General features: G+C 38.5%; 3 protein-coding genes across 4 annotated transcripts in view; 1 reads left to right on the top strand and 2 right to left on the bottom strand.

Annotated features, from left to right (window-relative positions):
* The first annotated feature begins 9,270 nt into the window (after positions 1-9,270).
* Positions 9,271-11,346, top strand: LOC122070894. The gene is made up of 6 exons (XM_042635123.1): positions 9,271-9,442; positions 9,527-9,694; positions 9,800-9,922; positions 10,134-10,373; positions 10,460-10,624; positions 10,839-11,346. Exons 1-6 carry the CDS (start codon positions 9,401-9,403, stop codon positions 11,151-11,153), a joined length of 1,053 nt encoding a protein of 350 aa, XP_042491057.1. The 5' UTR covers positions 9,271-9,400; the 3' UTR covers positions 11,154-11,346.
* Positions 11,347-12,023: 677 nt separating this feature from the next.
* LOC122070895 overlaps positions 12,024-14,650 on the bottom strand; it is a 5,149-nt gene continuing 2,522 nt past the window's right edge. For both annotated transcript variants that reach the window (XM_042635125.1, XM_042635124.1), the window contains one exon: positions 12,024-12,424. In XM_042635125.1, the coding sequence (XP_042491059.1) occupies positions 12,215-12,424 (210 nt within the window). In that variant the 3' untranslated portion in view covers positions 12,024-12,214. The remainder of the gene's footprint in view (positions 12,425-14,650) is intronic.
* Positions 12,874-13,682, bottom strand: LOC122070883 (50S ribosomal protein L12, chloroplastic-like). Its single transcript, XM_042635112.1, has 2 exons — positions 13,653-13,682; positions 12,874-13,564 (listed from the first exon to the last, which is right to left on the bottom strand). The coding sequence occupies exons 1-2, from the start codon at positions 13,680-13,682 to the stop codon at positions 13,043-13,045; spliced, it is 552 nt and encodes a 183-aa protein (XP_042491046.1). The 3' UTR covers positions 12,874-13,042.

The following is a 14,650-nucleotide window of genomic DNA, read 5'->3' as shown; positions in this document are numbered from 1 at the left end:
GATGTACGATTCCCTTATGTCTAGGACAACGACGTGCATATGCCCTGAAGTCAAAATTGATTTGATCGATCGGTGGTCGTACTTGAACCCAAACACACTCGATCATAAACCAGTGAGGGATGGACTGTGTTTATTTTTTGAATGTTTATTATTATTAAATTGCTCACATGCTTAGATTTATATGTTTAACTGTAATTGCTCAAATGCGATGATGATATGTTACATTTGTCATTTTACAATTATGATATGAAATGTATGGAGATGTATGATGGGATCCGGTGTGGCCGAGGTGGTACCGGTACTATGATCACCGTGTGTTTGGTTGTGTGTGTGAGACAGAATCTGGCGTGGCCGAGGTGGTACCAATGCCGTGATTACCGTATGTATGTTGCATTCATGCATTGATTATGTGCATTAGAGTTAGTTGTAGTCGCGGGTTACACTTTGTGGCCAAGGTCTCATTGGTATCATGTACCCTAGGACCGCATTTGAAAATAAATGCACTTCATGATCGATGATTGGTACCGGTGTCGCGTAGTCTATACTCAATTGTGACATGTATGCTAGATTAGGAAAACGGTCTCAGGTTTCACTTTGTGGCCAAGGTCTCGTTGGTATCGTGAACCTGGGACTGTATTTGGAGATGGATTACAATTTGTGGCTGAGGTCTTACTGGTATCGTGTAATTCATACTAACTGTATCACTATGAAGGCATGTAGCATATCTGTGGTTAGGTATCACTCTCTATGCTACGAACCCTTGCTTATTGGGGTTGAGGTGTTGGATAACCCATTGTGGTATGTTCAATGTGCCTTTCTGGAATGCCACACCCGTAGTACAATGAGATTATTACCAGAGGCGGGAACCTGTCCGGCATGGCTGATGATGTACAGGTGTTGTGACTGCCAGGAGGGGATTATCAGGGGTTTTTTGGATGACCCATAGACGCATACGGGGGTCGGCAGGCTTCTATTCACGGCTAGGGTTTGTATCCTTGCATAGTCGATGGCGGTTCTGAGACGAAGGATACAATCTAATGTGTCGTAGTAGCATTTACCATACTTAGTTTGTATTGTTAGGTGGATAATAAATAAACGAACTGCATCACTAGCATCATGGACTATGTGTTTAATTTTTACTATCATGCATCATGAATTATTATTACTACTGTCTTGCTTGGATGTGCTTGACCCCACCCCTCACTGAGCAAGTTGGAAAGTTCACCTCACATATACACACTTTTTAAATGATGATGCAGGTACGGTCGTGCCTATGACTAGTGACTCTTTTTCCTCCGGACCTAAGTACGGAGTGAGTGACTAGTGAATGCTAGAAGCAGAGGAGCATGGGCAGGACTGTGCTTGTGACTTTTGTGCATACGCTGCGCCATGAGATGTTCGGCGTATTTTTGATTATGTTGATATATGTAAATCTTGAAGGATTGTAAACAGAATAAATTGATTATTACTATTATATTATTATTAGACGTTTTCCCATTTTATTTATAATTCCACTACTATACTCTAAATCTGCTGCTTATGTTGGTTTGTGATGGAAGATTGTGAAAATGTTAAGGTACTGCTATCAGAGATCCTGATAGGTTTGTAAGACAGGTATGTGTCTTACTCACACCGCCGCTGTTCCTAATGATAAGTTGAGTCTAGTTTAAGGTGGGGTGTGATAGGAAGTGTTATCTATCCAAAAGTGTGGCCTACATCAACGTTCCTTCTCTCTCTCTCCCTCTCTCAAACAAACAGAGAATAGAGATGTCTTTTCACATAGGGGGAGAGAGATAGATTCACAGGAGCATCAACGTAGGCCATACTCCTTGACAAAGCTCTTTTCTATTTTTTTTCTTATGGCTATGTTTAGTTGTAAGGGGAATTAAAGGGAAGGAAAGTAAAATTTTCATACTTAAAAAAGAAATATATGCAATCATTACCCATGTGACTTTAACATTAACTTCAAATCATTCCATATTTAGTTATAAAACTTCACTTTACTTTGCATCCAAAACCTTTACTATAATATGTAAAATAAAAATTACATGTAAAATATATCATTACTAAATATGGTTAAAAAAATTAAGGTAATTTATACAATCACATAGGGTGATGATTAAAGACAATTTTTTTTAAAGTATGAAAATTTCACTTCCCTTCCCTTTGAATTCCCATTGCAACCAAACAGAGCCTACAAGAAAAAAGAATCATAAAAGGCAGCATAGTCCCTATGCGAAGACACATGGGAGGATGAAATGACCACCTGGCCCAACATGAAAGATAAAAATCCTATTAATGTTGATGCTTTCACATGCACTTCCATTAATCCCTACGCTGGTGCATAAGTCATGTTGCCTTTCATGGAACCTTCTACCTTTTATTATTTTCTCTCACCTATTCTAAAAATATGAATCCAAAACAAATGATACCTTTTTTAAAAGTATTCATTACTGTGGCATGTAGATTTATCCCCACACTGACAGCATAGAGAATCTTCTTTCAAAAAATTAACTCTATGTGCATGGACCTAACACCTGCCATGTGCAAGATCGGTAAGGACTTAAATTTTATATAGAACTTGGTATTCAACCTGGAAATTTTGATCTCAATTAATGTTAGTCATGTCATAATAAAAAAACTTCAAAGAGCCGTCGATTTTTGGGAAAATACAAGGAAGATGTCAATGTGACCAATCCAATTTATGTTGCCAAATATTATTTCCATGGTTAGACCTTGGAGGCTTCTTTGGTGGATTGACCACCAAAACTTTTTAGGAAATAAATTAAAGAAAAAAAGGGGAAAAAGCTAGGCATGCCATGGGGGTGCTTAACCTGTGTCACCCCCTCCTCCTCCTCCCCTTGGAAAAGGCCACTAGCTCCTTTCTGTCCAACTCTCCCATTTGTGCATGTAGCTAGAATACAACACACGAAATCATATGCGGGTGCATCTTCTTAGCATACTACCAGAATGTTGCCTTTCAATACACATACGAGAAGTTTATTTGATTAAATTAGGCTATGATATTTGACACGTGACTAATCAAAATTGAGGTTAGTTATCCCAAAGGCAAGTCATAATTTATCAATGACAAACCTATTTGTGGAATACCAAAAAGTAAAATTTTCACTTTCTATACAACTAAATGGTTTAGTTAATTAACCTCTAGATGATGTTAAATGTAGAAACGCAACCTTAAAATGATGCAAAAAAGAATGGGAAAACGAGAACAATCAATCATACAATACATACATATTTACGAGGTTTGGAAAGATTACCTATATTCTTAGTGAGATGAGATTTTGCTTCACTATAATGGATAATAGGGTTACAGAGCTCGTCCTCACACCTATCTCAACTTGCTCATAAAGAACGAAAACCTCTCTACAAATATATAGCGAACCCCAATATGGGAAAATTATAGAAATACTAATAAAGCCTTAGAAAATTTTCCTAGGGGGCCTGCCGCCCCTAAACCCCAAGTAGACCTGCTGGTTCATCGAGATCCTACCAGTAACGATGATTAACACAGGGTGGGCTGATTCCTCCAAGCCTACGGCCCTCCGGAATTTTGGCCCAGTTTTTCCACAGATGGAATTAAAGGCATTGTATCCCCAATAGTTAAGTTGATTGAATATACAATTTGGTATACCTTATTAACTGAAAGATCCATGCTAGGGGTACCATGGGGAATTCAATAAACTTCATAGCTTGGTTTTTAAAATGGACAACCAATTTGGGACAATGAAAAACTCAAACAATGCTAATCTTTGTGGGACAGAGAATAGACATCTTCCAACAATTTTTGTTTTGAAATATTTCAACATTTTCATTTGCTTCCACTACAAAGAGATGACAGTTTCCAAAAGTCTGTTTCATTAATTACAAAGAGAAAGGTTTCAAGAATCCACCAAATTATAGTATGAGAGTTAACAGAGTATCCTTTTGTAGAATGATATCCAGGACAATCTTTCAAGTTAAGGTTTCACAGTCAAGACAAACCATCTTAAAGCCTTCTGAGTATTGTTGATGTGAATATATTGAGCATGTTTGGAATGATACAATCATCTGAATCTGACTTATAAATTCATGCACTTCAGATTTATAGAAATTTCTTGACACCACCAATCTTGGCCCAATCAGCAACAGGCCTATGTTTTGAGGTTTGGGATTGGGAAGACTTGATGATAAGAGATTTACATGCAGGAGTAACACTATGATCCGATCACTGGATCGAAGTGAAGGTTCAATGAGTTTCACATGATAACAAGTTCTAACTCTTTGTCCAAGCACCATTGATCCGGTCATGGTGGGAATGCATGGCCAATAGCTTCGACTATTGGTCCTTCTTCTCCATACATGTCGGCTTTGCAGCCTTCTAGAGATGATTCTAGTGAGGGCTATGTGATGCAAGGAGGTGTGGCTACTGGTGGTGAGAAGGAAGGAGTTTCTTCTGTCAATGGAATTCCTTTTGCTTCTTTATTCTAATCAAATGTATGGAAGAATAAGGAGGGTTTTGAACTCAAGTTCATTGATCTGGTTATGGTGGGTGACCAAAAGGTTGCTAATTGACCTGCTAAAGCTGTTAAAGGATAGATTAGAAGATGGAAAAATGCTCTTATAGGGCATTTCATAGGGAAGAGACCACCTTTTCATTACACTAAGGAGTTTCTCCTCAAGAAGTGGAAGATTTCAGAAAATGTTGAGATAAATCTGCTTGAAAGTGGTGTGTTCATCTTCTGGTTTAACTTGCAAGAGGATAAAGATAAAATCTTGGGAGGAGGCCCGTGGTATGTTCAGCGTAAGCCTTGTTCTCTCTTGGAGCAAAGAGGTATCATTGGGGCAGATAACTTTAACCTCTATTCTGGTGTGAATTACTTTACCCAATCTTCCCTTTCAATTCTGGTCTCTAGAGACATTAAATGCTATCAGGAGTGTTATTGGGCGTCCAATTTCTTCAAATGTGAGGGCTAAAACATTGGAGAGATTATCTTTTGCAATGTTGTGTGTTAAAGTTACTATTTCTGCAGAACTAGAGACATTAAGTGCTATTGGGAGTGTTATTGGGCGTCCAATTTCTTCAGATGTGAGGACTAAGACATTAGAGAGATTATCTTTTGCAAGGTTGTGTGTTGAAGTTACGGTTTCTGAAGAACTACCATCTATTGTAGCTATTAAGGATGAAGAATGTCACATTTTTATCAAGAGATTAGTTATGATTGGAAGCCTCCTCGATGCAATGTCTGCAATGTTTTTGGCCCTGGAGAGGGAGACAGAGCTAGAGAAAGAGCAAAATAACAAAGTTTTCTCTTCTATACAACTTATCTCGTCCTCGCAAGAGGAAAAAAAAAATTGGTTGTGGGTGAAAATTTCACAGAATTCAAGACAATTTTGAAACTCAAATTTAAGAATATTCTTATCCTTGTATGTTAGCCAAACACGACGATATTTAAAAGGGGGGAGAAAACCGTACAAGAATCTGTACGCTTTTCTTTTCTGTGGTACCAAACACAGCCTAAGGAGAATGTCAATTGACATGACTCATCCTAGTTATTTAGCTAACATATTACGTTAGAAGATCACCAAAAGTTCGTAGTTCGAAGATCTCTTGAAGGCTCAAAAACTAAATATAAGTATGCTCTTTCTGCGATGGAACATTGTGGTGGAGCTTCGGTGGTTCAACAAAATCAAAAAACAAAACCAGTTTGGAGAAAGAAGGAAAATGGTGGAGAGCCTACATTGTCGGCTGAGAATGGTGGACTTTCTTTGCACAAGAGTAATGACCTGAATAAGAAATTTGGCCCTACAATTATCCAAAGTTCAAATTCAAGTTTGAATTTTGAAAAAAAGGGAGTAGACAAGGAAGGATTCATTAATTGCAGATTTAGGGGTAAAAAGATTCCAATTAGAGAGGAATCATTTACCCATGTTAATGCTTTCTCTCTCCTTGAAGGGTTGATCGAAGAGGTGCCAACTTCAATTTCAAAAGAGTCCATAGCTGAGGATGAGGAGGATGAGATTTATGAGGAAGAAGTTTAGGAAGGTCAGTATATTGCTAAGGTGGATTTGGGTTTCAATTTGGTTTACTCAAATGTGTTGGCAATTGAGGAGGAGATTATTTTGGTCTGCAATAAGGATACTTCGCTAGCTAATAGGGAGGGGGATTTGGAGGAAGGTGAGTTGGCAATTATTCCATGTATCAATGACGTGAATAATGGGGTATTGATGGAGAGATTTTTAAATGTGGAGGAATTTCCTCATCAAGATACTTTGGCTCCCTCTTTGGAGGAAAATAAAGAGTGTGATGGAGAAAAATTAGGGGACCAAGCATAGGATTTGAATTTTATTTCTTCTAATGAACCGAATAGGATTGAAGGCCAATCAATCCCTATTTTTTCTCCTAATTTGGAGGACAAAGTTAGTAAGAAATCGAATTCTAATGAAAAAATGTCTGAGGTCATGGAACGCATCAAGGGATGAGATATTATCTCCAATTTGAACCTTATCCAGGGTTCTCTTGACATTGAAGGGCGGGTGGATGATGAGGTGGCAAAGTCAACATACTTTATTAAGCAAAAGGGAGGTGACTCAGCCAAGGAAATCTCTTATACTAATCATTTGACAACGATTTTGCCTTCCTCCAAAAATCTGGTGGAGAATATTCCTAAAAGAGACAATTTTGACATGGCAGATGGAGAGGATAATAGTAGATTGATTGCAGATTTGACTCCCAAATGTGTAGCAGATGCGACTTATTTCAAGAAAGCTGAGAATCTTGTAGATTCCATTATTTCTTTAGAGGAAGAAACAGAGTTAAATCATAGTAAGGAGGTGATAGACCAAGTTGAGTTAAACCATAGTGTGGAGGTGACCCATCAAGCTGATAATATAGAGGGTATACATTTGGATTTTTCAGATGAAGCACCAAAGTCGAATGAGGACGGTGGCGCTACAGTTTTTAGAAACCTGACCATCCAGTAGTGAGAAGCTTTCTACAGAAGAGTCATCGCATGAAAAGTGCCCCGTACTTTCTTTGCTCCTGTGATTGGGCTTCTTAACTATTTCATAGCATATTTTCGTAATTGTTAAAGCTTTTCATTTTACATGAACTGTGCTATATGGTTTGCCCTGTTTGATTTAGGGATCTCTCAACTTTCTTTTGGTTTACCCAAAGAAGGTTGTAGGGGTTTCCTTAATATGTATTTTTATATTTTTCTTTTTCTTTTTCCGTAATACATACAAGTTACCTTAAAATTAAAAAAAAAAAAAGAAGAAGAAGACAACGAGGAAGGAGTAACACTGTGAAGCCGAAATTTTTGTCAGTTCAAAAAGTAAGAGGCCTCTATGTGTGTATTTGGATGTCTACACAGTCACATCAAAAAAGGAGAACAAGGAAAGGAAGAAGACAGAGGAAATAGGAAATAGGGAAACTTTATGTAAGTGTCTATCCAGAGAATCCTATGCCATCAGGTAAGCTAAATTAATCCCCTTACAACTAATAAAAGTCAAACCTTAGGGTCCGTTTGATAACGTTTCTGCCGTTTTTGTTTCAAGAAACGACAGAAATATAAATTTCCGTTTCTAAAAACAGTAACGGAATTGAAGGTGTTTGATAAGTCATGTTTCTGGAAGTCGATAATAACCAGCGAAAGAATGGCCATGAGTCGTTTCCAGAAACAGTATTGTTTCTCCTGGGTTGTTTATTGAACCATAAATAGGTAGAAATTTCAATTTCTATTTTTGAAAACAAGTGAAACGAAACAGTTCTATCAAACACTTTTTGTTCTATTTCTGTCGCTTTTGGACACAGAAATGGCAGAAACGCATTTCTTAAAATGTTATCAAACAGGCCCTTAGTATATTGAATCTGCCATTCAAGCCTACTTTATTTTTCTGGACTTTCTACTGAGATATCAAACTTTGCAGAAGAATTAACATGAATGATTAATTGAATATAAAATCTGTGATTACTAGTAATTCATATAATGAATACAATCTCTTACAACAAACAGAAGCCATCTTCACTAATGGGTGTTTAAAAAATAATAATTTTTCAGCTTTCCATTATTTTCTTTCTGAGATCTATATTACACAACCTATTCTTGCTAGAGATTTTTAAAAACTGATTTGTCAAGGACATAAATTTATTGACCCTGTTTCACATATCAGAACAGAAATAAAACAACCAAGTTAATTTCCTCCATTCTCTCCTGAGTAAGTAACAAAAAGAAGTTTGCTAAAGCAATCCTCTGAAAAAGTATAAATTTTCTAATGTTAAACAACAACTTGAACATCTCAAATTCAAATTCTTAGAATATTCCGTGTAAGGATTCCCAAGAATTCAAGAAAAGTAACATTACTATATGAATACATGTCACCAAATTCCGAAGGGTAAAGACCTCAGGCTGGCTTTCCCCACACCATCCTACCCCCATCCCCATCAATCTCCTGAAAATTTTAAACCCCTATCAGTGTATCACAAAATGGCCCAAATTTTTTTTTCTTCTCAAAATCTAAGGCAGTAGTAACCCAGATAATGAAAAGGAACTTTACAGAAACTGTGTTGAAGGGTTGTCAGAATTCTCCACCCTGCAGTAATGAAAGCCCTTTCTAAGGGGCACCACTCTGCTCTAGGGTCTCCGTTTGGAAACGAGAATCAGTTGCTTTGATATCACTGATAAAAATGTAGGAGAACTCAACCCCACAAACGGCTTACAAGATGAGGAAACCCAAGACCATATCATCTACACCAAATCTATTTTGAAAGAGATGTGGGATCAACCCCCATATGACTGATATAGAATCAGATTACAAGGTTGGAGAGGAGGGAAGCAGAGAAGACGGAGAAGAAAAGCAGCAATCTCTGCTGCTTCAACTTCAGGTTGTATGAGAACCAATAATTTTGATCCAAAGCTAAAGCCACTAATCCCATTTATATATGAAACTAGAAATTACCGTTAAAGTGCCCGGGTAATTTGGGAAGTTGAAAAAACACTTCAATTCAACTTGATCCTGATTCCATAAAGCCGGCACAAGCAAAGATGCCGAGACCAATCCCTCACAACCGCTGGATTGAATTCGTAATAAGGATCTATGATCTACTCCCCTCCCACGGAGACAGGCCGTCCAATATATCAAAGTCACAAATTACGGATGGGAAGGGTACTTTCGTCATTTACTAATGCCAACGAATTCTACCTGGCCACCGTGTCGGGTTATTTATCGTCAAAACAATGAGTTATAAATGACTAAGGAGTTTTAAGACTTCAGATTGGAACGTTGAGACTTGAGAGAGATCGGCGCTTCTATTTAAACTTTTCCTCTAGGCTCCTCAACTAGCCGTTACACTTTCCTCTCTCTCTCTCTCTCTCTCTCTCTCTGCAACTCTCAGAGATCTCGCATGGCGGTTTCCTTGGATACCTCATCTCCTGCATGCAACAAGGTAACGTACCCTTCTACTAGATGAAATTGCATTTTTTAAGCAAAATCTCTGAGTTCGTTAATTTGTTTGATTTGATGATTGCAGAAGCTCTCTATGTTGATGGTATCTTCTCCTCTACTAAGCCCTTCTTCAGAGGAACGTTATTGGAGTTCTCTACGCACACGGGTTGATACCCTCCTGGAGAATCGAAAGCCAAATGGTCTGATTTGTTGTAGTTGCCCTAACCTGAATCTCGATCCTCAAGCACCTGATGTGAGAACTTGTGTTTTTGCTTTTCTCAATCACTGCTCCCCCAATTTCTTTTTTATTTGTGGAAAAAAAAATATTGATGAACTGGCTCTGTTTGGGTTTCTGTAGGCTATTGGAGAGTCTGAACATGGTAAACACTTGAACAACGACTGTTTACTTCTAATCAGAGGATTTGACTCGATTGCCTCTTCTTTATCTCATCTTACAAGCACTTTAGACACCGCTCTGCAGGTAGGCTTTAGGGTTCTTCTGAATTTTGTATTTCGATTTTCATCTCGGTTCAGGTTTCGGTGATCCTTTGAATTAGTCTTTGTTGTTAGGGTTTTTTCTGGTACCATAGATTTGAAGCTCTGTTGAAACTGGGAAGTATTTTCCCTCCTTGATATTAAGCTAAATTACAGCTTGATCTTACCTCTCAAGATTGCTCTGTTTTGTATGACAGGGAGCCAAAGACCTCTCCAAACCTTCTTTGACTGAATTAATGCACAGTGCTCAGGAGAAGGCAGGGGTTGGAGAAGAAGAAGAAGAAAAAGAAGAAGAAAAAGAAGAAGAAAATGAAGGAAGGAAGAGAAAAATGAAGAGGAAGTGCAACTCTCTTGAGTCATCCGATGACCAGGGAGAACATGAGCAAAAGGGAAATGAGCAAAACCCAAAAAGCAGCAAGCTAAAGAAAGCTAGAAATGTAAGATTTTCGTTTCTGTTCAATGCTTCAATTTGATTAGTTTCAGTACATGTATCTAGGTTTCTAACTGTTTCCTTTTTCCTCAGCTTGCAGTTTCCATGGCGAGCAAAGCAGCTTCATTGGCAATAGAGTTAAAGTCAATAAGATCAGAGTTATGTTTTGTGCAAGAGAGAAATTCCCTGCTTGAGGAAGAGAACTGTCGGCTACGTGATGGATTTGGGAAAGGAATTAGACATGAAGAAGATGATCTGGTAATCCTTGGCTTAATTTTTATCTCTGACTGTGTTTTAGTACTGATACATGACTTGCTCCCAAAAGGATCAGAGGACCAATTTCTAAACACAGTTTAGAAGACCCTTACCATGCCTTCCTAATTTCCAATTTACTTTCAAGTAACTATAATTTGAATCACCATAAATTTATCTCCTTTGCAGTAATGTAGTTCTGACCTTGAACAATTCATAGGTGAGACTTCAATTGGAGGCATTGCTTGCTGAAAAATCCAGGTTAGCCAATGAGAATGCAAACCTGAGGAGGGAGAACCAGTGCCTTCACCAGCTAGTGGAGTACCACCAACAGACTTCTCAAGATCTCTCAGCCTCTTTCGATAAAGTCATACATGGGATGTGCTTGGATTTTTCATCTCCTCCACCACCAACTGCAGAGGAGGCAACTGACCATACTGGTGGTTATGGTGATAATAGACCTCAAACGCCTGGAACTGATATATTTGGGTTCTCAACATCTCTCGATGAGTGCAACTCTGAAGAAGCACAGTAGACATTGAATCACCCTTTTTTCTGATATCAATTTTGATTAGGAATTGAATTTTATTTGAGACAAGTCGTAAACTTGAAATTCATCGGTGGTTGATGCTTTGAAGGTTACTATTAAAAAATGAGCCCTTTTGGTCACATTTTTGCTGAAATTTGAAATTCATTCATATTGAACACTGGGTTAGCTGTTGAATGGACCCCCTGTTGTTAAACTCATTCCTCAACGATGGTGCTTCCTAGGCATTTTGTTTATAGATCAGACCATCAAACACATCGGTGACATTTTCCTTGTGCTCCTCATAAGAAAAAAAAAAGTTATTGGTCTTAGATCTCGTAGAAGTGGACTAATAATGCAAAAATGGATAAATATGCTAAGAGAAACCAAATTCCTTTCAAGAGTCTAGCGACTCTAGACTCAAATACAGACCTCAAACTTTCCATTCAGGGGGCTACTTGCAGCATGAGGGGCCCCTTAGTAATGAACAAAGTTGGTTATTGTGTGTTCTCTGTATAGCCTAAATGGAAGGTTTTTGTGGTCTGTATTTGATTGATTTTGGGAAGAAATAGATCAATTCCAGATTTTTATTTGCCAATAGCTAGCATAATGCCTGGTGCCGTGCAAGATTCATGTCATAGGGGCCCTTGGTAATGAACAAAGTTGGTTATTGTGTGCTCTCTGTAGTAGAGCCTGAATTGTGAACGTTTGAGGTCTGAATTTGACTGATTTTGGGAAGAAATAGATCAATCGAGTCCAGATTTATTTGCCAAGTGGGTATTCTCCGTTCCCAATAACTAGCACAATTCCTGGTGCTGCGCAAGATTCATGTCATAGAGGTTGATTCTTCGCAATTTTATATGCCCAGGGTAACGATGGTACTGGAACATTGGCATCTAAACTGATGTGTAAACGAAAATATAAAGATTGTGACTGGAAGTTCTGCTTGTTAGGAGTCTATGATAGCAGAACTGTACAAACACACTAAAGTAGTTCATGCCAAATACAAATTAAGAACAACTTTTCGACAACATGAAAGTGGATAGCCAGTTGCATGGGATTGGTGAGAGTCAGTTCCTTCCCCTAGATTTTGCATTCTTCCTCTTTTTAGCTACCGGCGCTTTGGCTTCAGCAACAGTTGGAGCAGCACAATCACCATTGTTTGCCCGAGGAGACGAACGTCCGAACATCATTTCAGTTGTTTTTGTAAGAGTAGATACTAACATTGCATCCTTTAGCCTCTCAATCGTTTCAGAGAAAATAGACTGTCCTTTTTCATACTGCAATTTGACCAAGGATTAAGGTACATAAATTAAATGATTTTTTAGTATTTAAAGAAATTACCCTGACAATCCACCGAGCATGCATAACATGACATCAACTTACAAATTTAAAGCATGACTTGACTATAAAATTTCATGCAAATTATGTAGACTAAGCTAGCTCTGCTTTACTTCACAGATAACCAATATGAAGTGCAGTAGACAATGAAAGGATATATATATATATATATATTTAAAGAATAACTTCTAGAAACTAATTACACCCCAAAAAAGAAGTCGACACCAAATTTTTTTGGATAGTTCAAAAGATGTCATTAAGAGGTAAAATAGGACCCCAGACCCTAGGCTAAGAAGGGGATCATCTAAGGGCCCGTTTGATAACGTAACCAGAAACGTGTTTCTGTGTTTTCTTGTTCTCAGAAACACAGAAACGGCATAAATACCGTTTGGTAAAAGTGTTCTGTTCCACTTGTTTCTTGAAACATAAATTGAAATTTATAACAATTTATGCTTCAAGAAACATGAATGACGAAACAAGTTTTACTTGTTTCGCTTGTTTCTCGAAACAAAAAAGGGGCACAATTCCACGATCGACCGACACACCAACTTAAAAATCTATGAAAATTTATCATGTTCATTCGAAGATCGACACCCCCCTTCCTCTGAGGTTCCCTCCTTGAATTTCTTCGGTAATCCTTCAATCAACTCCTTCGCTTCCTTCAACGCCATATTCGTAAGTGCTCTCACGACCTTAATCGTTGCAATCCTCGCGTTACTCGGCACTTCCTCGATAAGAACATCGAACTCCGTTTGCTCCTCAACGACGGCTGGTCCCGCATCGGCAACGGCACCAGGCGCTACGGCAACAGCCGCCGGTGCGAAGGCAGCAGCGGAGACACCGAGCTCTTCCTGTAACCAGTCAACGAGGCTGCAAGCTTCTTCTAGGGTTAGGTTTTTGAGCTCGTTTCCAATCTTCTCTACTTTCTCTGGTACGGCAACGGCGCAAATAGGGGGAAGGAAGTTGGCTTTGCGGGACAATTTGGGGCTTCGAATCGGGAAATCTAGGGTTTGTTTCGGGAAAGAGGTGGAAGAATGGGAAGGACACGCAGAGGATGGAGTCGAAGTCGGCGAACGAAGCTGGTTTCCTTTTCATGTAGTAAACCTCTTCCACAATTCTTGATCCCAAAGCTGGTTTCCTTTTCAATAACGACTGTGTTCTCATCACTGCCGATATCCTCGTATTGAATGAATCCATTTCCTTCACCCGTGATAACAATCGAACTCTGGTGTTTGTTTTGAATGTCGGTGTTGAACCAAAAACCTGGGTTTAACCACATGCATAGAGACTCGTATGGCCGCTAATAAGAGTTTCAAGAAACAAAGTTTATCAAACACCCAAAATTCTGTTTCTGTTCCCAAAAACGGAAATTTATGTTTCTGCCGTTTCTTGAAACAGAAACAGTAGAAGCGTTATCAAACGGGCCCTAAGCACGTAAGCAAAAAGAATTCGGAGTTGAAATGGTGGTGAAGTTAACCAGATCAAAACCAATTTGTGAATGGTAATGGTGATGAAGTTGAAAGAGTTCAAGACTCCTGAGAGATGGTCATGGTGGTTGTATAAAATCCATTAGTTACAACTGGGCAATGCCTTCCACACAAGAACAGTCATGCTACATTTAGGGTCCGTTTGATAACGTTTCTGCCATTTCTGTTTCAAGAAATGGCAGAAACATAAATTTCCGTTTCTAGAAATAGAAACGGAATTGAAGGTGTTTGATAAGTCATGTTTTTAGAAGTCGATGGTAACCAGTGAAAGAATTGCCACAAGTCGTTTCCAGAAACGGCGAAACAAGTTCAACTTGTTTCCCCTGGGTCGTTTCTTGAATCATAAATAAGTAAAAATTTCTGTTTCTATTTCTAAAAATAAGTGAAACGAAACAGTTTTATCAAACGCTTTTTGCTCCGTTTCTGCTGTTTCTAGAAACAGAAACGGCAGAAACGCGTTTCTTGAAACGTTATCAAATGGCCCTTAGTATCTAAACTAGAATAACAAACTTGTGCACATAAAGCTTATAAAAAACAACAAAAAAAAAAAACTAAGCCTTATCCCAACTTAATGAGGTCGGCTATCTACATGGATCCAAACACAAAAGGTAAGGAAAACTGGATTCTAAAATAGAGAGGGGAGAGAGAGAGAGAGAGAGAGAGAGAGAGGGGGGGGGG

This window comes from Macadamia integrifolia, unplaced genomic scaffold (genome assembly GCF_013358625.1).
Source record: "Macadamia integrifolia cultivar HAES 741 unplaced genomic scaffold, SCU_Mint_v3 scaffold_138A, whole genome shotgun sequence".
NCBI classification, from domain to species: domain Eukaryota; kingdom Viridiplantae; phylum Streptophyta; class Magnoliopsida; order Proteales; family Proteaceae; genus Macadamia; species Macadamia integrifolia.
This window is presented reverse-complemented; position numbering and strand designations above follow the sequence as displayed.

Excerpts from the sequence above, each read along its gene's own strand:
- LOC122070894 (XM_042635123.1), top strand. The coding sequence starts at position 9,401 with ATGGCGGTTTCCTTGGATACCTCATCTCCTGCATGCAACAAG. Across the intron at positions 9,443-9,526 it reads CATCTCCTGCATGCAACAAG|AAGCTCTCTATGTTGATGGT; the intron begins GTAACGTACCCT and ends TGATGATTGCAG. Across the intron at positions 9,695-9,799 it reads TCGATCCTCAAGCACCTGAT|GCTATTGGAGAGTCTGAACA; the intron begins GTGAGAACTTGT and ends GGGTTTCTGTAG.
- LOC122070883 (XM_042635112.1), bottom strand. The coding sequence starts at position 13,682 with ATGGATTCATTCAATACGAGGATATCGGCA. Across the intron at positions 13,565-13,652 it reads TCAATACGAGGATATCGGCA|CTTCGTTCGCCGACTTCGAC; the intron begins GTGATGAGAACA and ends AAAGGAAACCAG.